This window comes from Tympanuchus pallidicinctus, unplaced genomic scaffold (assembly GCF_026119805.1).
Source record: "Tympanuchus pallidicinctus isolate F22 unplaced genomic scaffold, pur_lepc_1.0 scaffold27, whole genome shotgun sequence".
NCBI classification, from domain to species: domain Eukaryota; kingdom Metazoa; phylum Chordata; class Aves; order Galliformes; family Phasianidae; genus Tympanuchus; species Tympanuchus pallidicinctus.
The window spans coordinates 8406483-8431683 of NW_026294744.1; the positions used below are offsets into that span (position 1 = coordinate 8406483).

Genomic DNA, 25201 nt, shown 5'->3' on the forward strand with positions numbered 1-25201 from the left:
GGTCCTCCTTCTCTTTGGTCATGAGTTCTGAGAGATAGTGTAAGCCAGGACTTTTAAATGAAAATGCAGGTAAGGTTGGATCAGTCAGTTTCTTTAAGGAAGAAACAAAAGGAAAGCAAAAGCAAAGCAGAATGATGCTGCCTCCTTCCTACAGAAGTTTTCATAGTGCAGACATAGGCATTGACCTCAACCAAATCCAGCTGTAATCCACTGACTGCAAATAGGTTAAGAGTTGTATGACCCAGTTTCTCATCTAGACTGCTTTCTGCGCTTACATGCTCTGTTAAGTTTGCCTGCATTGTTCAGTTGTTCTGCACAAAACTGAGCAGGATAGCGATCATGATATATTCCTGCCATTGTGAAGAGTTTTGAGATCTCTGCGTGAAATGTGCCATGTAAACTCCAATGAAAGATTTCACAGCAGGTCAGACAGAGCTGTTATAGCTGGTGTTGGAGGCAAGGAAGGGCTAACTGGGGAACAGAAGGTGTAGAGCAAAAACAAAGCTAGATGAAAATTGCAATCCATGCAGGGTATCCTTAGAAAGCGTGTCTGCACACATGTAAAGAGAAAGCAATAACAGTCTCTACTTTCCTGCAATTGTATTAAACAACAGGCAGGTCAACAGTGCAGTAGCCTTACAGACATGCATACCATTCTCTTCCATTTCTCCCTAGAAGGTATTAAAATCATGAAGGCTACTGTACCTTTAGTTACATTTCTTGTAGTCATTATATAGTACCTAGGTCATCTCCTAAGAAAGAAACTGCCACATATTGCTAGCCAGGAGTTAAGGCTTATTAGTTTGTCTCCTCCCTAGCATTAGCATCAATACTGCCCAAGGCAAAGTTCAGCACCCCAAAGACAAATGGGTTTGTCAATGGGTTGAGGACCTGCAGGCTATGATGCACAGAACCGGACAGGCTGGCCTCCAAGGGGCCTTGGGAAACATGGTTCACTGAAGGGTCCAACCTGTGTTACACCGGAGGGAGGTACTGTACTGATGCTGGTGCCCATGTATGTAAGTGCTTAAAACCCAACCTACTAGGGGCATGTGACTATGCAAACATAATAACAACATTTCAGGAAGTAACTAGCTCTTGCGGCTGCAGGGCAAAGTTTAGAACTTAACCTGAAAAGCTCAAAAACCTCAAAACGAATACAAGGAACTCAAATCAATTGTATGATTCTTTTTCAGAAGGAAGTTGATCCATCTTTGTTGGTCTTAATAAAATTTCCACTAAGGTATAAACAGCTGCAGTCCTCATCTATCTACACCAGCATGAGAATACTTCCAGTCTTTGCTCTTTGGGGCGAATGAAGACTGAGGTTCCCATTCAGATTTTGACAACTGCAAGAATCCAGGGTTTTCTTCTTGCCTCCAGATGACCTTCTCCCTGACCTCACACACACATCTGTGGGCAGCACTTGTCCTTCCCTCTGCATTTTTCAATTTTTATTAGCTAACCCTGCCCATGTATTTCCACCATAATGATGTTCTAAACACACACATGCACACTTAATTTTCCTTTGAGAAACACATCTGAACATCAAGTAGATGATGGTCAATCAGGGAAAAGAAAAGGCGTTTAAAATAAAGAGCTAAAATCCTTGCGGGAATTAAAACAAATCCTCATTGCAGAATCTCTCCCTCTCATGCGTAGGCACTTGCTAACTGAGAGTAGTGGCACTGTGACAAAAGTAGCAAAACCAAAAGCAGGCTTTACTAAAAGAAAAGGGGGAGGGGAAATCTTCCACTGGCCATCTGTGAAAATAAGGCATGTGGCCATTAAATGCAGAGGCTGTAAATATAAATATACACAAGCTCCACAAAGCAAATGGCAAAAAAAGTGATGGTGGGGAACAAGGAAAAGAAAAAAAATATATAAACTTTCAGTCGAACTAAATAAAAATGCTTAATGCTTAGTTACCAAGGCTGTGCAAAAGCAGTTTTGATTTTTGCAGCATGAAAGCTTGACGTATGTCTTTAATTAAATTTGAGAAAAGTTTTAGGAGACATTACAATGGATACAGTAGCCCTGTTGAATAGAGGACTCCCCTGATACGAGCGATCCTGTTGAGACTGCTGATTGGACTTACTGAAAGGCTGACATACAGGGTGATGGATGGGTGATGACATAATACCTGCTTGCCTTGTTGTCATGCTTTTCGAAAACTGTCTGCTCTGTGTTGATAGCATTAACAAAGAGGACTGCAAAACGCATACAAGAATTTCTGTTGGCAAAGGAACTCAGTAAGATAAAATTAGGAAGACAGTAGGGAAAAGGGGGATAAGAAGTGAACATACAGTTGTTGGGATATGTTAATCTTTGTGCTGTAAGGTGATTTAGAGCCTGTGCTGGCCCATTGTCCACAGGATATATTCACTAGTCCCCATACTGCATAATAACTATCTGAACAGAAGAATCTTTTCTCACACTGAGAGAGAAGAACAAAAACATCACAATGATCATCTTTCCTAGTGTTTTATAGGCCAGCAAGGAATAGAGCAGCTACAAATTACAGGACATATATATTAGCAGTCTGCAGAACGTGCAGGGCTAAGTCTGCGTGTATGTAATGTTTGTGGGTAAGACAGCCTCTGCTAGTCACTGAAAATGTCAAAGTATTTTGCCAATAAATTCTGCACAGATTATGAAAATGGGCAGGTTTTAACTTTAACAGAGTGATTTGCTTTATGATGTTTGTACTGCACCTCTGGACTTACTTCCAGGGTGCTTCTTCTGTCTAGGGAGCCCAGCTCACACCAGGTCCCATTTTCTCCAGTTACAGTCATTTCAACTTACTCCAGTCTGAGCCACAGGCTCCCTGTGTTTGCAGCAAGCTTTGGGTCATGCTCAGTTTTACCAATCCTTTCCTTTTTTCCTCCTTCCTGTCCTTCTCCACTCCATCTTTTTATCAACTTTCTGGTTCAAATTTAACCATTAGGGGCATAAGAAAATAAATCCATTATTGAAAGAAAATCCTTTACTGCAAGAGAAATTTAAATCCCATGTGTTAAAAAAGCTTCTTCTTATGCCCTCAGTAAAGTGAGCTGTAGTGTTTTATTTCTCAAAGACAGCAGGATCTGCGGGTTTGAGATTCTTAATATCCCCCTCCTCCCCGAGGGGGTAGCAGGGACAGAATTCATTTCAGCTCAGCAGATCACAGCAGTTTCTTAAGAGTTAACTCTGCTCTCCCCATCCATCAGGCAGCCAGCGAGGCATCAGAAAGGAATGATGGATGTAAAATTATTACAGGGCTGCCACCCGATATACTTACTGCCATTTGTAACTAACGCTGGAACTGACACACTTTTTTCATTATTAAACATCCACATTAAGTCAACATTGGTCACTGTCATTTCATGTTTGGCACTCTCTTAAGGGGAAGGAGGGAGAGCTGGGGATAGGAGTGGAAGGATAGAATGGGAGGGAAGGCATCTTGAACCTGATGGTCCACAACCATGGGTAATATATAGCCTCTTGCTTACAAAACAGGAATAAATATTGTTACAAATAGCTCTTTAGCTACAGCTCAGCAGACAAGTACACGTCAGAGCCTTTCAGAAGGTCACACTCCTCACAGCAACTGAGAAAATTTGTACCACGAGTTAAGCCACATTTGAGCATGGGATGTTTACATATGTGAATGTTCTCATCTCAGAGCATGCTATGAGTGCTCATGCATGTTCAACATGCTTGCGTGGCTACGTGTACTTACACAGCAGTGCCAGCTGCCCAAACCTTCTGCAGCAACCTCCAGCACTGTGTGTTTACCAGTGAACATGGAGAGCTCAAAAACCTGCTTATGTGTCCCTTCCTTTTTCAGTTACCCGAGTGCACACATGGATGTTTGAAACTCTGGCTACAGTCTGAAAATCATTGGCAAGCCCTAGACATGTTTGTGTTGTGTATCTGTGCAAGAGCACGCTGTAGGTTTGCATGCATGCACACAGATGCTGGCTCCGTGTGTTTGTGTATGTCTTGTTTGCAAAGGAACAGTCAGTTTGGGGGCAGAGCAAACATAGCAGAGTCCACTTTCTGATGCCGCCCATTGTGGTGTTTGCACTACATGACAATCTACGCTCTCAGTTGCATGTATAAAAGGTATCACTGTTTATGTATAGTACCTATCAAGCTATAATTAACCGGAGATGACAATGACAAATAAAACTATGCTCCTGGGTTTCCAAGAAACCAGAAAAACATATACACACACTTCTCATTTATACACAGAAATGTTTCCAAGAAAAGTAAAGTAAAAATATGCTTTATTGCATTTGCAATTAAAATAGGTTTTACTAAAATCCATGTTCATCATGATGTTCATGGTTTTTACTGTAATCCTCTGAAAATCAAATCCCTCAAGATGGTCCAAGTTGGATGCCTATAAAGTGACTCGCCCAAATCATCCTAGCCATTCTTTAAAAATCTTTCCTCATTTATGACAGCTTTTATACAGCGCCTCTCCAGTTCTACAGAATTCCTGTCTCACTATTGCCTTTCAGCTAGCAGGTCCGCTTGTCTGTGAGGATCAACCCACCTGGGAACGGAAGTGAGATAACAGGTCATGGACATGTGTGGAGAAAAACCTTGGGAGTTTTAACAGAATCCCAAAGGTGATTTCCAGTCCTGAAAGATAGATCCCTACCAACAGTATAACTTACATCTCCTGAGCTATAAAGGACCTACCTTCAGTGGTCCTTTAATAGCAATTAATACAACAAAAATGCCAGAGGTCTCAAAGAACCATAAGTCTCCAAAGCTACATTAGCCACTGCAGCAAAGCAAAGAATATTTGGAATAGCCCAGGCCAGTGTTAAAGATTGAGATCACTCTGAAGGAGGAAGGACTGCACAGAACTATAGGTATAAATTTCAAAGTACAAGTATGTCCATGTACACACAGTTGTCTTAGCTGAACCTCTTTCAATTCTGCCCCTCACTCCAAAATCCAAAAAACTTGTAAACAAGGGAACAAAGGGCACACAACATTGCAGAAGCTCAGGGGCTGTCCTGGGCTTGTGAAAGGAAACCCTCAGTGGTAACAATGCAGCATTTCTATTTGTAGCTATCCACCTTCCCAACTCTTTTTCTTTTCCTCATAAGCAAACAAACAACAACAACAAACAGTATCAAATTTGATGCAAAATGGAAACAAATCCTGCTTTTACCAAGACAGAAAACTTCAACTCAAATCCAAGGACAAACAGCCAAAAACTTCAGAGAAGCTGGGGTATGGACCTGAATCTCACAGCTGGCTGGTTAGTAGATGGCCTAGAGCATTAGGAGGAAAGGAGAACAGGTTCCTAAACTTCATGCCCTCTTTCCTTCTGTTGCATCAGATGCAAGAGAAAGTTCAGGAGACCCTATAACAAGTCCAGTGCAACTTAACTAGTGCTTATTGGGTCAACCCAAGGAAATCTCAAATTTGGTTCTGTCATTTCCTGTCTCTGCATAAAATAAAATAAAATAAAATAAAATAAAATAAAATAAAATAAAATAAATACATTTGCATGGTCCTGAGAAAATTTGGGCAATTATTATATAAAATAAACCAAATCCTACAGTTGCTTTAAAAAAATCCTTCAACTGAGCAGACATTTTTTTCTTCCTGCTACCATGTAAAGGAACTCCTCCTTGCCTTCCACAAGCCCACCAGGAGGCACACATTAGAGAGGAAAATAAACTTCAACCCGGTTGAGGGTGAGAAGTGAAAACAGAAGGGTAAGAAGAATCCCAACAATAGGAAAGTAACAGAATAAAGTGAATGCAGATGGTTCCACTCCTGTTACTTAATCAAAAGGCTGTGCAGAGTCACTAGAGCCAGCATAAAGTCATGTGTTAGAACAACAGCTGATCTGTATTAAAGAAGATTAACTCGCAATGCCATGGTGGAGGGCCTGGGATTATTTTATGTACTTCCATTGCCGAACAAGCCGTCAGCACAATTACTGCCCTCCGATGTGAATGACTGATCTGTAACCACAGCTAAACAGCATGCTGCTTAGGGGCCTGGGTGCTTCATGAAGATGAATTTCCATACCATCAAAGTGCTTTTAATGGGCTTCCTGATCCAACCACAAGGCCTGCTTTGCAAGTATATAGAACTCAGGATGAAGGCTTCCTGTCCAAAAGGATTTGGTCGGTTGTCACTTGACAATTCCCAGCCAGCACAAGGGAGGAGAGGGGGGAGATAGGTAGAGTTGTCTCTGCTTTGGAGGATTAAAAAAAAGAAAAAAAAAAAAAAAAAAAGGGTACAGATGCTTTCTGAATGCAACCAACTGCTGTATCCACAGCTGAATTCAATGCGCTTAACAAATAACGGCAATTTAGCTATGCTTGCAAGGAATAGCTTGAGTCACTTTGCATTAGCATCTGGCTGAGTGTTAAAGTCATTTCTACATGGGGAGCAGAGAAAAGAAATTTCTGCTCCGAGCATCCTTTCAAGAATGCTTAAATATTTGAATATAAATTCCTTTGTGCTTGTGATCACCTCTTCTTATATCTGACACTCTGCTTTTCCCTTTCTCCTTCTGGTACTCCTCTATGTGAAATGCCATAAACATGCTCTATCCCTCTCCTTCTTTCTCTCCCCATACCAGTGCTCTTACTCTTCTAAGAGAGACCGTAGTTACCCCAGGATACCTATTACACTGACCTCTTTTTTCCTTCCCCTTCCTCTCCAGAAAGTGCATAAAATTGGAGCCATTTCTACATCACTTACATCCAGCACAGACTGCTGAAAAAAGTACAGTAGTGAGAGATACACGTGTACATTTAAAATTCATTACCCAGACTTCTTGATTCTCAAAGCTTATTGATTGAACTCAATCTAAATCCACGGAAAATGAAAAGCTATCCAAATTAGCTATCTGGTAATTCTGGACAATATTGTTTGACTCACAAGCTTCCTAGGGTGACTGACTTTCAGGTTTCTGCTAAATAGCTGATCATTTTAAGTAATTCTTTTTTTTCTGTGTGTCTCACACAAGGCCTTATAGTGAAAAGCCACTAGCAGAGGTCTCAGTAAAATTCAGTTTGTACTAAATGCAGCAACAGTAATTTTAGCTCTATAGAACAATAAAGGCTGTGCCATCTCAGAAAACACTACAGGGGAAAGAGGAGAAACTAAGGAAAAAGTGTTCCTATGCATATGATATTGAGAGACATGTACTTGCTGAGCTGCATGTAAATCTCATGTGGCAGAACTGTAAGGACAACTTACAGATGTGGCAGCAAGGACTAGCTGATTTATTTACCCTCCATAAGCCAGGGCAGTGCATGCAAGGATATCAAGTGCTTCCAGAGAAAAGCAGGAAATCACAAACTCTTCAGCATACTCCACAGTTAGAGCATATACGTGTTTTCTACAGGTATTCACTTTGCTGCTGTGTTGTTACAGCACAACTTCACAGGCCCATACATTCTGCTGCTTCTACATTTCACTGAAAATATTTGGTGCAGTTCATGTTGTCAATTCTCCATGTTTTCAATTCTGTTAAGTCACCTAACGTGACATGACAGTGCTACATTGCAATGGTCACAAAATATCATATATGATAACTTCACAAGGCTAAATACCCAGAAGCTGAGCCTGACTATCAGCAAAGCTTATGCTCCTAAAGAAGCTTGAATATTTTCAAATCCAGCTCATCTCACAAACACATGTAAGCATTTCCATAAAGCAAGATTTCCACTTAGGCCCAGAGATTTCCTAGATCACCTTCTCATAATGCATGCTGACAGTCTGGATCAGAGAATTAGTGGCCTCCAAAGTTCTCATCTCTGCTGCCTCCTCCCTCTCCCCCATGTCTCTCCAGGTCTTTCTCTCATGTCAGCTTTTGGCTGTGTTTTTCATTTTGCCTTTCACTATTTTGAAAGCGGCAACTATTTTGTTTAAAAAATGGGAAGAAGAAAATACAGCAAATAAAAAGAGGAAAAAAAGGAGGAAAAGACTACGTAAGTAGAAGCACATGCAACCTCTGGGGATTTGCAGAAGCACTCACAGCCACTGACCTTTTCTGTCCTGCAGTTATTGAGACCCAGACTATTCACAACAGCCACCTTCCCATCCAGCACCTGTTGTTCCCTCCGAAGTTGCTCCTTCATCTGCCGAGCCTCCTGGATTGCCTTGGTAACAGCATCATGGTCATTTAAATAACCTGACGACGTGATAGAAGAAAGGATATCTTAAAAAAAGAAAGTTACAAGAAAATACTTTAGCTTTCATCGGTAAAGTCTTCATCAATATTTTTTTATTATTCATGAGAAACAGTTAAAAGGCACTGTCCATAAACCTGCCTGCCTATGCTTTCTAATTCTATTACTGTTAGATAGAGCCACCTGGATATAAAGCATGAGGAACATCAGTGCCAGAATCATTGTCCCAACATTTGATCCCATTAGCTTCAATACTGGTTAGCCCCATGGTTTGCATGCCGCAGGATGTAACCGGATAGGAGTTAAGGGAAGCTTTGATCATGCCAGCAATCCCAAACTCTGAAAAATAGACCGTTTTATTCTTCCCTGTCTTAAAACTTGTGAATACATTAAAATAAACCACAGGTGGCGGTGGTTTGCTATAGATATGACACACATAATGGCTGGGAAGAGAAGCCTCATCCCCTGCCTGCTCCCTACCACCACCTGTCATTCAGCACTGCACAAGAATCCACAGCCACACGGGCCTGCATGCCCACTCCCATTCATGCCCCTAATAGCAGGTCAAATGTCCACTGTTTTGCTGCAAATTCGCAGCCTGGGGCTTAGCCTTCGTAGTCGTGGAATTATTTCCTTTTAAAATGTTACAGGCATCACCGGCACAGCTAATACTATTTCATTTTAAATGTGACACTTTGTCATTTTTTTTTTCTTTGGCGTACTGTAGATTATACTTGTTATGATCTGCATGTGATTTGCAGGATAGAATACTGATGGGAGACTCCAAGCTCCAGTCTATTTTTCCAGCATTAAAGGAGAGGCTAATATCTAGCCATCTCCCTCCCCCTCTCCATATATACGCATACGCACACACACTTTTTTCTGTCTTTTAACTAGGGCATAAAAATGGCATAAAATGAATCTGTAATATGAAATTGCCCAGAAAAGGGACTTCTGTTTGTGACATGAGGCTAAATCTAACCAGATCCATTGGTGAATTGTGACAGATGGAGGGACTGTGAGACAGAAGGCAGGCACTAATCACACACAAAATGACCGGCTTGCCTCAACATGTTCCATGGATTCCAGCAAACTTTACACCCTAATCCATTTTTAGAACAAAAAACATCTGGGCCATAAATCCTCTAATCTGCCAAAACACGCTATTAAATCCCATGATTTGTTGAAAAACACTAAGATTAAAGAAAGGAAATATAAAATGGCTAACTGCCGTGTTAGGAAAGTGTTATTAATACTCTTTCTTTGTCTCAATTATGAATGTTCTGTTCCTAAAGAGCCTTGTCTAATCATGTCAGATTACACATCCTTGTTGTATTGCTAGACTCTTCTATCTGATCCACTGGTTGCCAAAAAACGTAGGACATTGTCTTGCTGCTTATAACATTTCAGGGGAAGAAGCTGATGTCAGATTAGTTCAGTGCTGCACTGCTAGGAGGATTTCATTTTGGTTTTGGGTTTGATTGTTGGTGTTTTAGATTACAGACACAATGGGACTGGTCTTCTGGGCAAGAACTGGAAAAAAAGTTTCTGTGCAGTTTGACTGTTGCTAATTGTACTAACAGGTAGCATTGGCTAACTATCCCAAATCTTGAGGGTTTTATATGAAATAACTCAATCCACACTGCTTTTATCAGCTGTTCCTGGTCAGCAATTCCAAGCCAAAAGAATTCCAGCAATTCCACCTTTCCCAGCGTAAGAAAGCATGCAGCCTGCACCAACACAGCACTACTGGTTGATTTTTTTTTCACCTCCATTTTAAGAATTTGCTTGGTTTCTTCCCCTCTTTGCATCTGTTACTGATGAAGCTTGCGTGTAGTCAGAATAAATTAGAAAGGAAGCAAACAAACAAACAAACAGTAGTACTGCTTCTGCTTGTGCTCCTGATTGGGCTAGGTATAATACTTTCAATCTAAATGCTGAATTTGCCTAGGAACTGGAATTCATGCCCTCCTCCAGACTATTTGGCTTTTCCTGAATACTGCTATCTTTGAGACAGTTTGGCACATGACAGTGAATAAAAGCAAGCACTCCTTATGTTTTTCAGTAGCTGCCAAGATGCTGGTGTGCAGGGAAATGATTAATATAGAAGCGAGTTGAATGTAAATTATTGTTGTTTAGGGTAGGTGGTGAATTATTGACAGAGAGGGGAACTGCATTACGTAAAATGCATTTAGTTGCAAGGATTGCCAAACTAACATAGAGATGTTGAAGATAAAGGCAAAGGGCAGAGAGAAGTTGTTTCTGTTTTTAGTACACGGACATATGCCTATTCCCAAAAAGAAATGCTTGGATTTAAAGTCATACATGAAGCCATGACATTTGTGACTGCTCAGTCTGTAACATAATTTATACACTATAAGGAGAGCTCTAGAAAAGGATTATGTAGCTGTATGCTCAAGTGTAGCCACAGGAAGCTGTAAGTTTATGTGCCCAAGATGCAGCCTGTGCACTGCTGGTGCAGTGAAAGGTGGCAGCTCAGCTACATCTCAGCAAGGTGAGCCATGCACATCTACATCAAACAGCTTGTTTCTTTCATTGACAGCCCTGATCATTCAAATGGAGGAAGTAACTCTCTGGCAAATGACTGCATGCTTCCAGAAGACCTTCCCAGGAAAAACCTATCTCGCAAGATAAAAAAGTATACTAGTCTCTCTTAGTTCCTTTGTTAAAATGTTATCAAGTTTTGTTTGGTTGTTTTTTCTGGTTGTTTGTTTTTTGTTTTTTTTTTTGGTGGAGGCTCCTAGTGGAGGGAGACCTGAAATGTTGTGTATGCTTTTTCTAATGTCACCAAATGATTTCAATATGGTAATGAGCTTTATACCTTTGGTTGTACCTAGCCTAGCAGTCAGCATGAAATGACCTGTAAAATGTTCACAAGCTCTTTCCTCTTGTAATTCCCCATGATAGATCTGTGTTAGTTGTAGGCTGTGCTGTCCAGCTCCTGCACCACAGTTAAAGACTGCTTATCTTATATATACAGTATGCAAAGTTATACTGCTCAGCAACCTCAAAAAGTCACTTTCTATATTTGTAGCTAGGAGATATACAGCAGTGAACTCTATGTCATTAACAATAACTTAAGTATGTTATCTTTTGCTCCACAGTTTTCCATGGTTTATTAATGGTATAACACATTAATTCTTCTTACAAGAATGACCTTTAAAGCTCCATTCATCCTCACAGCTTTTATCCAATTACATTATCACTCATTATAGGTACAGCATTTCAAAATCCGTATTTTGTTAAAAGAAGTAAATTGCAGGGGTCTCAAATCTACGAAAAATATCAGGTGTGTACGGAAAAAAGATTGGAAAAGAGAGAACAAGGGATGTCCTGCCACTGAGAGGCAGGTTAGATGCATGATAACGTATCACTCTACCTAGGACAAAAAATCGAAAGTGAAAAAACTGAAATTTGGGGCACTGTACATGGAGATTAGTAGGGTCAACCAAATTAAAGATGAAATACATTATTAACTAACAACATTAAACAGTAAAAGGCTAATAAGAATAATATATGCGTTAATAATTAACAGTGGGATACTTATGAAATATTTACACAATTGTAACTTGTCATACTAAATAAAGTTGTCTTCTTTTCTATAGAACATAGAACCATATTTACTGTCTGATATTTGTAACCCTCATCAACATCAGCACTAATTGTGTATGCAGAGCGGAAGGATAATACAGTGGGAGCTAGATATGTTTTGAACATTGGATGTAAGTATGTGTCTTCCTGGTATCTGCTGAGGTAGAATACAGCTACAGGGATCTTGGGAGAAACCCACTGAGATGCAAAATGATTTCACTACACAGTGCTGAGATATCACAGGATTTGCTTCTGATTGGTCTGGCCTGTGTTTCCTTTTGTTCTCTGTGCCATCTCTGAAAATGGTCAACCAGAGATGTTTCACATCTCTATGAATTAAGCTACAACAATCTTCCTCAACTGCCTAAACACAACTTGATTTATACACTGGGATCTTAGTTCATGTTACATTAAATCACTTCTTGGAATACAATGTTTTCCTTAGAAGGCCGAAGAATAAGGTGCTTACATATATTACTCACACACACACAAAGAGAAGTCCCTCTGACACACTGGACTTGTAAATTTACATCACCAATGAGACCATTCTTATCTAGATGGTCCTTAGGCAAAGAGCTAATTTTGACAGGAGGAAAAATTTACATTATTTTCTGCCACAATGTTAAAAGCAGTCAGTTAAGACTGTTCTAAAGATACAACACCAACCTTGTGTTTTTTTGAATGAACCTAGCAATTGCGTTGCTACTGAGACTAAGATAATACTCTATACAGCTTTTTAGTGAACTAAACACTAAATGTGATTTTTTGCAAATACATATTTGCATATGTAGATTTTTAACTTAAAGGGATTTTTTAAAAAACAGTGATTCATCATCTGCTTTTTTTTTTAGCTGACAAAGTAGAACACCTTGTATCTTCAATGCCTGCCATTAGACAGGTGTCTATTTTTAGTGCATGCAGTTAAACAAACAGCATTTATTGACTGTTATTGATAAAGCAGTATCTGAAATAACACAGGCCTTTGTTCTATGAGTCTGTAAAAGTTAACATACTCTTTCTGAAATAGTAAGTCCATGACAGTTTGTTTATTGACATCAATACATGCAATACATGCAGTGTCTCTGACATCTCATACACCACTGTCTGATAAATGCCCAGTTTTGAATAGCACCTATTAACTGTTATGAGGAGTGAAAGTGATCTTACCTATTGTGTTAGCTCTGGCCGAAGGACTAGCTAATGTTGCTGGCACAGAGGATTTTAGTGAACTGGCCCCACTGTTTATTCTCAGAGTTGGCATATGAGGAGAGGTGGGTGACGTGGGAGACTTGCCATCAGATGTCTTGGGTTTGGCTGAAAGGTTCAGAGGCTGGGCCACTTCATCCTACGATAAGCAGAAAATAAAAGAACGTTATCAATAAACTGCTGTTGGCAACCACCATCTAAGCAAAAACAGGTTTTTTTCAGCTCATATAAACCCCGAAACCGGTAAGGTTGTATGATATGTATTAAGATCAAATGTGATACCACCTTGTCATTCCTGCTCGGAACTGAAATGACTGATGGACTGGAAAATGAGCATGATATAATCAGAGAACACTCTCCATTTGCACTTTTCACGTAGGAATTGTCCCTGAAGAAATTATTCACATTAACAAGACATATGCTTCCACAGTGAAGACAAAGAGTATTTTTACAGTTAGACTTTATTATTATTTTGTTGTAAATTTGACGTGGATGAAGAGAATTCTCACTTAAAATTCAACCACTACAATCCAAACTAGGCAAATCTGTTCGACTTATTAGACTTTGTTGTTGTTATTTTGGTGGCTTTGGTGTTATTTTTTTGTTTTTTGTTTTCCAACATATGCGCTCCTCTGAACTTCCTAGGCTTAGAATTTCAGGTACAAAAATATCACAGGAAACATACACTTTTTTTTCACTACAACAAGAGAGCAAGAAGATCCTGCCATTTCTTCCAACAAGATTTGAAATAATAACCTGGACAGTTTTGTTTAAGCCCCTAGATTTTCTCCTATTTTCTTAGCTGGGCTTCAAGATTTCATTAATCATTACAATGCAAAAATAGAAATTTTAGGTGACATTTTTTGCAGGATAATTGGAATTATTCCTAAACCTAGCTTGATAACACGTAGTAACAGACACTGCTGCAAAACATGTTAAAATCCAAAGGTATATGTTTTTATTTGACCATAATATGTAATAGGAAGGGAAAAAAACAACAGGCAAGAGATAAATAGCTTTTTCAGAAAAGGAGATGCTTTAGAAATGATTTTAAGTGTCTTTAACTAGCCAGAAATAATGTATGTAGTATTACATCCAACCATCATGTATTAGTCTAGCTTTCCTCTGCCCACGTGACCTAGGAAAACCACCCCTTAGCTAAAGAAGTGCTACAACACACTTTCAGCTCCAGGCACTGGATAAGTTGATTCTTATCTCCTTATGTTCTAAGTACATTTCCTGTTAAAAGAATTATTCCTGAGTTACAGCAATTCAACGCTGACTAGAATTAGGCTCATAAGGTATGAGGGTTTTACTGCTGCTGCTAAGGTATCTAACTATTGTCATATAGAACTGAATCTTTTCTACAGAAGGTGGTATGCCGCAGTAAAGTAGGAATTTCATACTTAGCTGCCACACATGCAAGTAGATGTACACACATGATGTAGATGTATGACTCCAAACACAAGACCATTTTGCCAAGTACTGTGATACAACTTTTCAGTTATCTTAAAGAAGCAAGTTCTGAGCTAGACGCTTTTGTTATGTTTGACTATTTCTGTTAATCTTCCGCCACTGGATTTAAAATGTTGCCTAGATCAGTCAATATTTTACACTCTAAGATGGTAATCATTCCCTTACAGAAGTACAAGTTCATGTGTATTAGAATAAAATAGATTAACATACGTTAAATCAAAGTAGACTTGCTCTGCTGTTCCATTGATTTAAATTTAAAAAATCCCACAACAGTGCAACAACAAAGCCAGAAATGAGACAGTTGGACACAAGCCTAAGTTCAAGCTAACCAGTGAACCAACAAAACAGTGACCTGAAGAGCAAAGTCATAGGTTTAGAAGACAGTATTAGAAGCAATGAAAACCTGCCCACAGACTTGTTCTAGGTCAATTCAAGAGGCGCTATTTTCCATGTATACTCAATTCCCAACCTCTACTGCAAGTGTCAACAAAAGGGGCTGATTAGTTTCAGATATGGTAGTAAAAGCTGCAGCATACTCTCTGGCCACAGAAAATCTGGCTGAGAGCAGCACTTCGGTTCCAACAAAGTCATGGATGGCAAGGGCTCTCACTAACAAGTCAGCTTGGATTCTCATCTGCATCCTTGCACTAAAACATTTTTTTCAGACTCATCCTTTACTAAATCCCTGGGCTATCCTGTTCCTATAAAGTTTATTTCCTTCCCTTGTCTCATTCCCACTCTCCTTCCTCAGTTCTTCTGTTCCACTCTTACACCCTGGTGTGAAGACAAAGTCTTGCTAGTTAGAAATGGGGGAAGCATTTTCTCCACCACAGGCACCCAGTGATGAAGCTGTCTCTGTGCTGTAACTATTCTTGGTAGTAAGAATGCTCTTCTTCATTCAAGTCAGCACAGCTTCTCTGGAGCCAAGAAGTATAAGGCCTCGTGGAAATAATAGAAGCCGACAGTTCCAGAGCTGATAAATGTCATTCCAAATTGCCCCTTCATTCACTTTCACTGTGTGTTCAGGCTAATGGTAAATTAATCAGAGATCACAGAAGCTTGCTTCTCATATGAGAGAAAAAAGAAACAAGTTTCTGATATTTATATGTATTTACAAAATGATATTACTTCACCGTTTGGTCTTCATAATAATTTTACTTCTATTATTTTAAAGAACATTCTGAAATCCTCACTGGAATTCAAATGTATTAAAAATTTAGTCAGAGAGCTTAGAAATCCTATGTTGCATCTTGAGCTGATCATAATTTAAGACTCTACCACAGTGAAGCAGTTTATTCCTTAGGAGACTGAAAAATATCTGGGAGATACAGGTAATAATACACTATTGTGTTAAATGTGAAGAAGATAACTGTTAGGATCTTTGCTTTGGTACTCAGTGAGGCATTTTACTCTTTATCCTGTCTGCAGACATAAATTCAGAATTCTCTGGATGAGCTCCTATTCTCTGCTTTTCCAGTTTAAACCAAGAACTGCATCGTCTTCATTTCTGATTTGCAGCTGCATAATCCAGAGAAGAAATGAGTGTTTGACTACAAAATCTTCCAGTTAGCATTCTGTCATTACAAATTAGCAGGCATCACTCTCAGTTGCGTCAAGGCTGTGCATAGTTCTAGCACAAAGACAGCTAGGGCAAGAAAGAGTAACAACAACACTGAAAAATAAGTGTGGCACTTATTTTCACTTCACTTTAGGTAGACAGTATCTTTAAAAGAGTCAGGAGATTCCATATTACGCAGAGACATCACAGAACCTAGAACTACCTCCTGCACTTAGTTTTTATTAAAGAAAGCTTGGCATTGATTGATCCCCGCCTTTTTCTTCCATGCCACTGATGAGGATTTTTAAGACGGCACTGTTTAAAGAGTTAGACAAAGTCAAAAAAATCTGTTTATGTATCAGCCAAAATGATTAACACTTAGAGCAGAGAACATTGAAAGTCTTGTAATAATATAAACACAGATATGATGAAAGTAGAACATGACCTCAATTAAAGATAATGAAATAATTTCTTTAAAGTAGTGTATTTGTCAAGCAAAACAAAACACATACACACACAAAATAAATGTAGAGAATAAAGCATAAGCAAAAACACATGATGGAGGGCTGGTAATATGAAGAACCCACACCAGGAAGAAACTGCTGGTAAGAGATTCTCGTCCCCTGTATCACAGCAGTGTCAGGATAGTTGAAAGTTTAGAACAAGCTGGTGGTTTGCTTTCCAGGACTGAAAGGCTGTCTTCAACCAAAAATTCAAAGCTCAGGGAACATCAGATCCTTGATTTGATATAGATTTTTATTCCAGATACAAGAGGAAAGAAAAACTCTTCATCTACATTAAAATTTGAAGATACACAAATATTCAGAAACTGAATTTCGTTGCCTGGATTTGTGTAACTTTAAGCCTTCATATTTAAGCATTAGACATGAGAAATCCCCACAGTGTTTAACAAGTGAGGTTTAAGCAGAAATACTGCTGGTAAGCTGAGTCTGCATCAGTGTTACAAGTAGTTGGCTGAATTGGTGTCTTTTTTAATGTTTCAGTTAAGCTGTCTTTATTTACCACTTCCTAAGATAAAAAATCAATGTATATCTGAACACTAAGAGGGGCTGAAATCTGATTTTGAGAATGTCTCTAAATCATTTATTAAAAATTGCACTATTTTAACATCAAGAATTGAACAGAAGGCCAATAGCCCAGATGAATAAAGCAGTCTCGGAGAATGAAAAGGTGTGTTGGGAGGAAGAACTCAGATGATTCACTTAATTTTATAATCTCACTTCTTTTCACATACTTTAATGATTAGAACACTATTAAAAATACTGTTACTAAATTACTGTAGTGTAATTTAAATCCAAGTGCTGTATCTCACTGTGGCACACACTGAAGGCCCAGGTTGTCAGTTTATTACAAAATTACAAAATATTCTGTGTATCATCTGACTGTCAATACAGATGTGCTTAAATGACCCGGCATAAGCACAACCTAGCATGCTCTATTAAAGAGGCTTTCCTGACTTCAGGGAATACGTTTACCACATCTTAAATGACTTTGATGACCTATTTAAATGACCTTGATGGTACAAAATACGGCCAAATGAGTTATAAATAACGAGCTGGAGTGGGGGGTTCTAAAAGAAATGTCTGTTGTCTCATCAAAACCAAAGCCTCATTCCCCATCCTTGCTTCTGTTTCTTGGAGATGTTCATTTCAATAGAAATACAAAATACAGAGCACTCACTGGCGTGGCTGGGGCAGAAGACAATGATGCTGTTGTTGCACAATGAAGTAGGCAGCTCACCAGTGGTTTATCCATTCCGTCTCTTGCTCATCCATAGAAACCTCTAACCAACACGTGTCAGAAACAGAAGTGTAACAGCATATAAGCAAATAAAATCCATTTCTGTCCCTTCTAGACTACAGTTGTCCACACACTCACACAAAGATACTGGCATCTTTCTTCACGTCCCCCCCCTTCCTCTGAAGCCACTCATGGTGAAATTATCAGTAGTGATGATAAGAAGCCAAGAGGTAACGGCAGTTGTGAAACGTGTTGTATAAATGAGCCATGCTGCTGATATTATCCTCACTGATGAAATAATTGTATTAAATTAAGCAGGGATGTTCACATGACAGGATGGGTGAATTAGATAATGCTCATCTGCAGCTGCACCTCCTCCTGCCACATTCTCAAGTTTTGATTAAGAATAATGTGTCCCTTCCTGCAAAGGTGGAAATTTCTGTAACTACCCAGAAAGAAAGAGATGCAAGCAAATAAACAGGCATCTCAGTCATTACATCATGATAAACACAACAGAATTATTCTTCAGGTTCAGACAATTCACTTTATCTTATAGTATCTCTTACCCATGAGTTTTAGCACAAAATGTAGAAGGCACAACCAGACTTTTCAAAAAGGAAAAGACACCAAAGATAAGACTGAAGGCAAATATTAGAAAGAACTGTCTCCCTCCTTTATGGTCCTCCAAAATGTACAGATCTTTTGTTCCATAACAGTGACAAAAACATCTCAGCCTGATTTTCTTTACACAGAGCAGATTTTTTATGATATTGCTTTGCTGAGTATCTTTCCCCAAATGTGATGCTCTCAAAAGTTGGGCAATTCCTGGTCTTAGCAAGAGTTACCCAGCCACACTTAGGTGCTTCCATTCTTTAATGATATGGCTGGAATAATACTCATAGGACTCAAACCAAATGAAGGAGCTGAGCTGCTTTACATTTATGAGAAACTGTTTTTGTTCTCTCAGCTGCTCCTTTTAGGAGACTACTCAAGAAATAAATTACTCCCAAATACAGATTTGTGCATTAGAGTATTCATGCACAGTCTTCACTGCTGCTCATGGGCCAAAGAAGTTTGGGAACACAAACTTCGTCTCTTCTGTTTTATAGTACAAGGGACACATGGGATTGTTTTCTGTAACACCAATGAGGATACTGTCTGGGGACTTGGTCCTTTCAGAAAGATCCTTAACTTCTTCCCTTTTCATTTTTTCTTTACTGGAAGTTCACTGCCAGGAGTGAAGTCTGTAGCTACACGGACTAATTTGCTGCCCTGGAAACCCCAAGATTCAATTTTGTCCAGTCCACGTGTTGTCACAGTCAAATGAGAAATGTTGGGTGGTTTTCTCTTTGTATTTGGCACCACTGTTCCCAGAAACTGTATGTAGGATCCACAAACAGACTCTGGAGAAACAAAAGAGGAACATGCAAAATGACCTGGCTCTACAGATGGAAGTCTGTAAGAGCTACATAAATCCATCTCCTCCCCACAACTTTGAATGCACAGCAATTACTTTGTAGTATCATTATCTCTGACACACAGAATACAGATGCAGAAATAACTGAAGGCCAAATGCCAGCAAGCCTAGGACCACTTAAGTCCTCCAGCTAGCTCAGGCATGGAAAAGTACAGGCTGTTGTAGCTGTAGAGCAGCCTAAAACCCAGGTCTGTGGAGGGAGCTATCTAAATCCTCCTCAAATTCTACACCCAAACACAATCAGAATATTATGTACTACCTGGACAGACAGGACTGCATGCACAGAACTGTAATAGCAACTCTAAAAACTTCAGGAAAGGCAAGTGCTGCAATGAGGCCTAGTCCTCTGGGGGCTCCTTGGGTTCAAGACAGGCTGTTTGGCCAACAGAATGCATCAGGGCACACAATTCAGCAAAATGAGCAGACTTGTGTGTGTTTACTCAAAACTCATTCATTTAGTTTCTAAAATCCTCAGAGATGCATCCTCCAGACCATACTTGCAGCTTCTGGCTGGTTTTGGATTGCCAAAACGCCCACCATCCTTGTGAAGTTTCCCTGTAATCTCCATAGACAAATAGTACAATGTGTTGGAGAAAAGTGGTTTGTACAAGATTTCTGGGCTATTTTTGCTCTTGATCGTGAGTTTTCACTTACACTGATCTCTACGAGAAACCTGACTTATGGTTGCTTATCCCAAATCAGAAACAAAATTTAGACTTGCATTTTAATCCATACAAAATTAATTGACTTACTCCTATTATCATTATTCTGCTGTTCAGGCACTTGTTCTTCAGCTGGACCAAAACAAGCTGAAGTGAATGTTGCTCAAGACCCAGTGTGTGGATTTTTAGTACAGCACAAAACAAAACTGCAGGAACAAAGGGCTTTCAGCACTTGCTTGCACCTCCTTCTTTTTCTGCATCTCTGAGTGAGTGGAAATTTAACTCAGTAGCTTCATTTGCAAAATAAACAAACAAAACCCTTCAGCAAAGCTCATTTTGAGCAAATCCTGCCATGTTTGCCTTGAAATGAGAAGGGTCCCCATAGTAAAGACAGAGGAGTCAATACATAGAAAAGCCATTTGGAATTCTATTGGTCCATACTTATGACCATATTTGAGTTTTTCTAGCTTTTTGCTTCTAATAAATATTGTTCAGCTGTATTTCTTGCATCACTGATGCAACTATTTATTTGGCATAATGCTATTAATGAAGCATTCTAAGACAGCTCAAGTCAGCCTCTGAGCAGAAAGGGTGACTCAGGCACAGGCCAACAGGGAATGATGCAAATAGAACAAATCTATAGGGGAAGCTAACAACCAATTTTTCATACTTTAAACCATGTACATTACTTCACCAGAGGCAAAAACCACTAGAGAGGATCAAGAAGCTGTGATGGACAAGAGAAAGGTTGTCACTAGTGATTCTTTCAAACTGCCCCCTTGAAATACATGGTAAGTAGTCAAGAGAAAAAAAAAAAAAAAATCACTGCTCCAGTGCTTGAAAGGAAAAGTATTTAATTAAAGCTCATAATTACCTTGACAGTTTCTGCCTTATTTTACAAATGGGAAGAATAAGGCACAAAGTGGCAAAGTAATTTACCTAATCTCACATAGCGAGCAAATAGCTGAGTCATAAGAACAGAGCTACTGCCGCTCCCATTCTGACCAACGTTTGGTGTTCCACATTTTTTGTTTGCCTGTTTTGTTTGGATACTGTATCGAATCTCCCCAAAACGTCCATGTGCTTCAAATGAAGTAGATAGCTGTCAGATAATTTGATCTGTGGCCTGTATTTGTGGACTCGTGCTGGGTAGAAACTGAAGTGGTCCATGCAAGGCATGATGCCTTGCAGCTTGGTCTTTGGTTTGATTTTTATTTTTTAAAGTCCTTGCTACAGAATTCCCTATAAAACCCAGAAGCCTCAACATGTGTTGTCTTTAATAATGCCCTCCCTTTCTCATAAAAAGCTGTTTAAAATACGGAGATAGACATTAGACTGGATTTTGTTTGCTGCTGAAATTGAATTTGGAGTCATCACCTTTCAGTAAATAATCCCCAGTAAATGTTAAGCAGAATGAACAGCAATGAAAACAACAAAACCTAAAAGGACAGGGAAGGACTTGGAAGGAAATAAAACAAGGACCTGCAAAGCCAAACAGCATTACAAACTGGTACATTTTAAATGAACAACAAGAAAACAAAAGCCACACTGATCAAAGCCTCCCACCTCCTCTCTGTGGTGGATGACACCTTCGCTGGGAGCACACCACCACCTCTAACCCCACACCTGCAAAAGGAATTAATTTCAAAAAGAATACAGACCAAAGCGTACCATATCAAAACAAATTAGCAACAGCCCCCTCTTCCTGCTGTGGTCAGGCAAGAGAAGCAAAAATGCTGCATGGATTGTAAGATTCAGGGGGAAAAAAGACAAAACAAAACAAACAAACAAACAAAAACAACCCAGCTGCTGAAAACTTTAGAAGAAACGTGTAAAAAAGCTTAAAAGAAAAGAGATTTCAAACAGCTTGGACAGCTGACAGTGGTACAAGAAAATCTTTACAAAAACCACCTGTGCTTTCTCTGACTTTGGGTATCTCACATAGCGTAGGTTTCTAGTCCTCGCCAAGAGGCAGGAATGTATGCAGCACTACAAATAAGTAGTGCAAAGATAAGATGCACTGTTCTTATTTATAGATAAATACAACTGTATGAAAAGTGTCAAAATATGTTTTGTAAGTATGGATATGACCTGCCTGACGATTTGTTTTTCAAACTAATAGTTTTTCAAAGGGAAACTATCAACATAAAACTCATCCATCTTTAATGTTTGCATGTTATTAACAACATCCCAGATCGCTAAAATCAAAATGATTTTACAACTCCATGTTGCTCGATATTTTTTCATTTCACCTCCTTTTAGTGGTAAGAAATCTAATCAGCAGTTCCAGAAACGGGACAGAGTTTGACATACTGTATAGAATGTTCAAAACAAATACGTTCTCCATCATTCAGTACTACCCTTACAGAAAAATAAGGGTTTTTTTTTGCTTAATATTTATACCCTACCCATAATTGCATACGTGGGGCTTAACTACTTGAGAGTACCTTGGCAAAGGTCATTCCTTTTCTTATGACACAGTCACATCTTCATTTGTGTCAAGCACAGGAACCGAAAGAGACTGCACTTCAATTTGTGGTTTTCCAACAAACTTTCTCATTATCTAATCTTCTTTTGCACAGTCACTGACATCTTTGTAAAATTACTGGAGAGTATTACCAAATACGAACGATATTGGTTTGCACTCATGCAAATGGCTACAAAAAGTAAAGGGCCACCTATTTTGTTTCAATTCTCTACTTTTACAATTGGATAAAATGTATCTTTGCCTATGAAAAGGGTTTCTTCTAAGCAGCACTGACATACATCATATATGTTTATCTAACTGCATAGGGACACCACTACTTCAAACTCTTTGAATGTAATGAGTACTACTGATATTATACGGTAAATCGAACAAATGTATTAATCAGCCTAAATAATCATAATTAAAAGTGAAATATATTATATGTTCTTTTTTTTGTTGTTTGTTAGCTGCTGTCAGTACTGAATGCAGATTACAAGCATAACAGTGCTGAAGAAGTACTGAGCCCCCCTTGGTGAACAGACTTCAGATCCTATTCCTGATTCACACCAGCAAAAATGAAATCACCATCAGGACCGATATCAGGGCCAAATTGCTGGCAGGCACAATGAACCACTAATTGCTGGATTCATTAGTAAGACTCATAGTTTGTCCCCATGAGATGCTGAACACTTTCAGCTCCTTTTAAAACCTAGCATCTTATAAATTAAAATTAACAACTGCAAACTAGTATTTCTGTTACACTGTAGAAGCTCAGCATGGATTTGAAGTCAGATCACAAGAATGCCAAAAATCTATTATGTAAAATTAGGCAGATTTTTATCAACCATTTTCCTGTTAATTCTGTAGAACTTGCATGCATCTCTACACAATAGATATTCCATGCTGTTCCTCAAGCCTAAACAATTGGTTAAAATAGTTCTTGTGATGCTGAAAGAAGACAACTGCCTTAAAAAATACCTTTCAAATAGCCCCAGCATCACACTGTTAAGACTGGCCTATTCTTTTCAGACATAAAACAAATGTCTATTTAAGAACACATCCACATGCATTTCCATCACTCAGCCAGAACACATTCACCTCCCAGAAGCTAACACTGTAAGATATGGAAAGAGAGAGGGAGAGAGGAGACCTTTAGTCCACCTACTGGCTTCACTAAAGGCAATGAATCCAGCCCTAGCTCATTTCAAGTAGGTTCAATTGTGTCAAAGGTTACCCACAAGCTATTTCTAGATGATTTATAGCTGATGTCTACAGATCTCTTCTTATTTTAATGATAACTTCAATACAGACGTTAAGACATTCTTTGTCTTCACAGAAGTGTATGAGAGGGAAGCTGACATCTTAAAAAAAAAAAAAATTCCAAGAGGCTGATTCACTATTTCTGAGCAGGGCCAGCTCTGGGCAGTTTTTATATCTTATCCAGAGGGAAGAACGGGAGGGAAAAAAAAGACCTTCCCCCTGCTCTTTTTTCTCCAGTACTAAAGCTGCTATGTTTTCTGATTTATTCTGGGCACCGATCCTAAGAGCACTGAGTCAACGTGTGTATCACCAGTTAATTATGTTCAAGACAAAACAATAACATAGTATAATTTCATTGCTTCATTAGTAACAACATATACTTATATAGCCTTATTTTCTTCTGTTTGAGACCAGAACAATTTACAAAGTGAGTCCCAAATGATACTATCACAAGAATCCTTCCCAGCTCTAGACTGTAATCTCTTGGTGGTGAAGAACAATAGTGCAGAAGAAGCTGCAGCAAGACATCCTGCATCTCTTTGAAATTCTAGATGTGATGCCTGTATAGCCTTTAAAGTTTTTCAACTTAGGGATTATTATTTTTAGCCTCAAAATTTGGTGAGTGTGTACTCTTGTGTGAGTGTACACAAGATCAGCATGCACACGTGCATGTTGGGCAGCCTTAATCTCTATCTTGAGAGCAGCAGCCAGTCTTCTCCAGGTTTAATGATGGACTGAAGCCATCAAAGGTCCTGCATCAACTGCATGAAGATACAATGGGATAGTGGAGGAGTATGCTCTAAACCTCTCATGTCAGGAGAAGCCTCCAGTGCTTACCCACATGTTAAAAGACATCACAGGATCCCCCAGAGAGAGGTACTTTGCATCTCCAGCCAGGGTCTAAATATTGTGAGACTTCACAAATGAAACCAGGTTTCTGGCACTCTTTGAACATTTTGCTCATTTTGCAATGAACACAGAAGAAAAAGTATCTGTTCAGTTTGTTCTGGTCCATAGGCCTCTGAATGTCTGTGCAATTTTCTCACTTAGTCTAGCCAAAATGTTGTGGTTGTCATCTTTTTTCACAAGCCAGCCCCAATAAACTTTACTTGTTTGGTACATTGGTGATTCTCCTGGGTATTACAACACCACATCATCCTGCTTATGAGTTGAAGTTCACTGGAAGAACTCAAATTCTTATTACCAAGGCTGTGAAATTAAGAACAGTAAATCCAGATGTAAAATGTAGTGGTCAAACAGTCATGTGACACCATTTTAGCTTCTGATATCGCAAATGAAATGCTACTTGACATGCACTTCTCAGCCAAATGTATGTGTTGCATTTCCCTGACCCCAAATTAGGCCATGCCTTTTACAGAGAACATCGAAAGCACAGGCTATCTATACATTTATAATCAATAAAAAAGCAAACAGAGATGAATTAATTCATCCCAGAGTTTTAATTGCTGGCTCTATTTTCAGCAGACATTAGAATAAGATAAGAGTATCCAGAAAGGGGAAGGTTATTTCAAAGAAGACTCAGGCTATTAGAAACAGGCA

At 39.1% G+C, this 25201-nt stretch overlaps 1 protein-coding gene across 12 annotated transcripts in view; it reads right to left on the reverse strand.

Moving 5' to 3' along the window:
• Positions 1 to 25201, reverse strand: part of SOX5 (SRY-box transcription factor 5) — a 637700-nt gene that overhangs the window by 23847 nt on the left and 588652 nt on the right. For 9 of the 12 annotated variants that reach the window (XM_052690772.1, XM_052690776.1, XM_052690774.1 and 6 more), the window contains 2 exons: positions 12942 to 13119; positions 8019 to 8191 (listed from right to left, as the gene is read on the reverse strand). In XM_052690772.1, the coding sequence (XP_052546732.1) occupies positions 8019 to 8191; positions 12942 to 13119 (351 nt within the window). The remainder of the gene's footprint in view (positions 1 to 8018; positions 8192 to 12941; positions 13120 to 25201) is intronic. The other 3 variants (XM_052690780.1, XM_052690770.1, XM_052690771.1) reach the window with 1 other exon arrangement.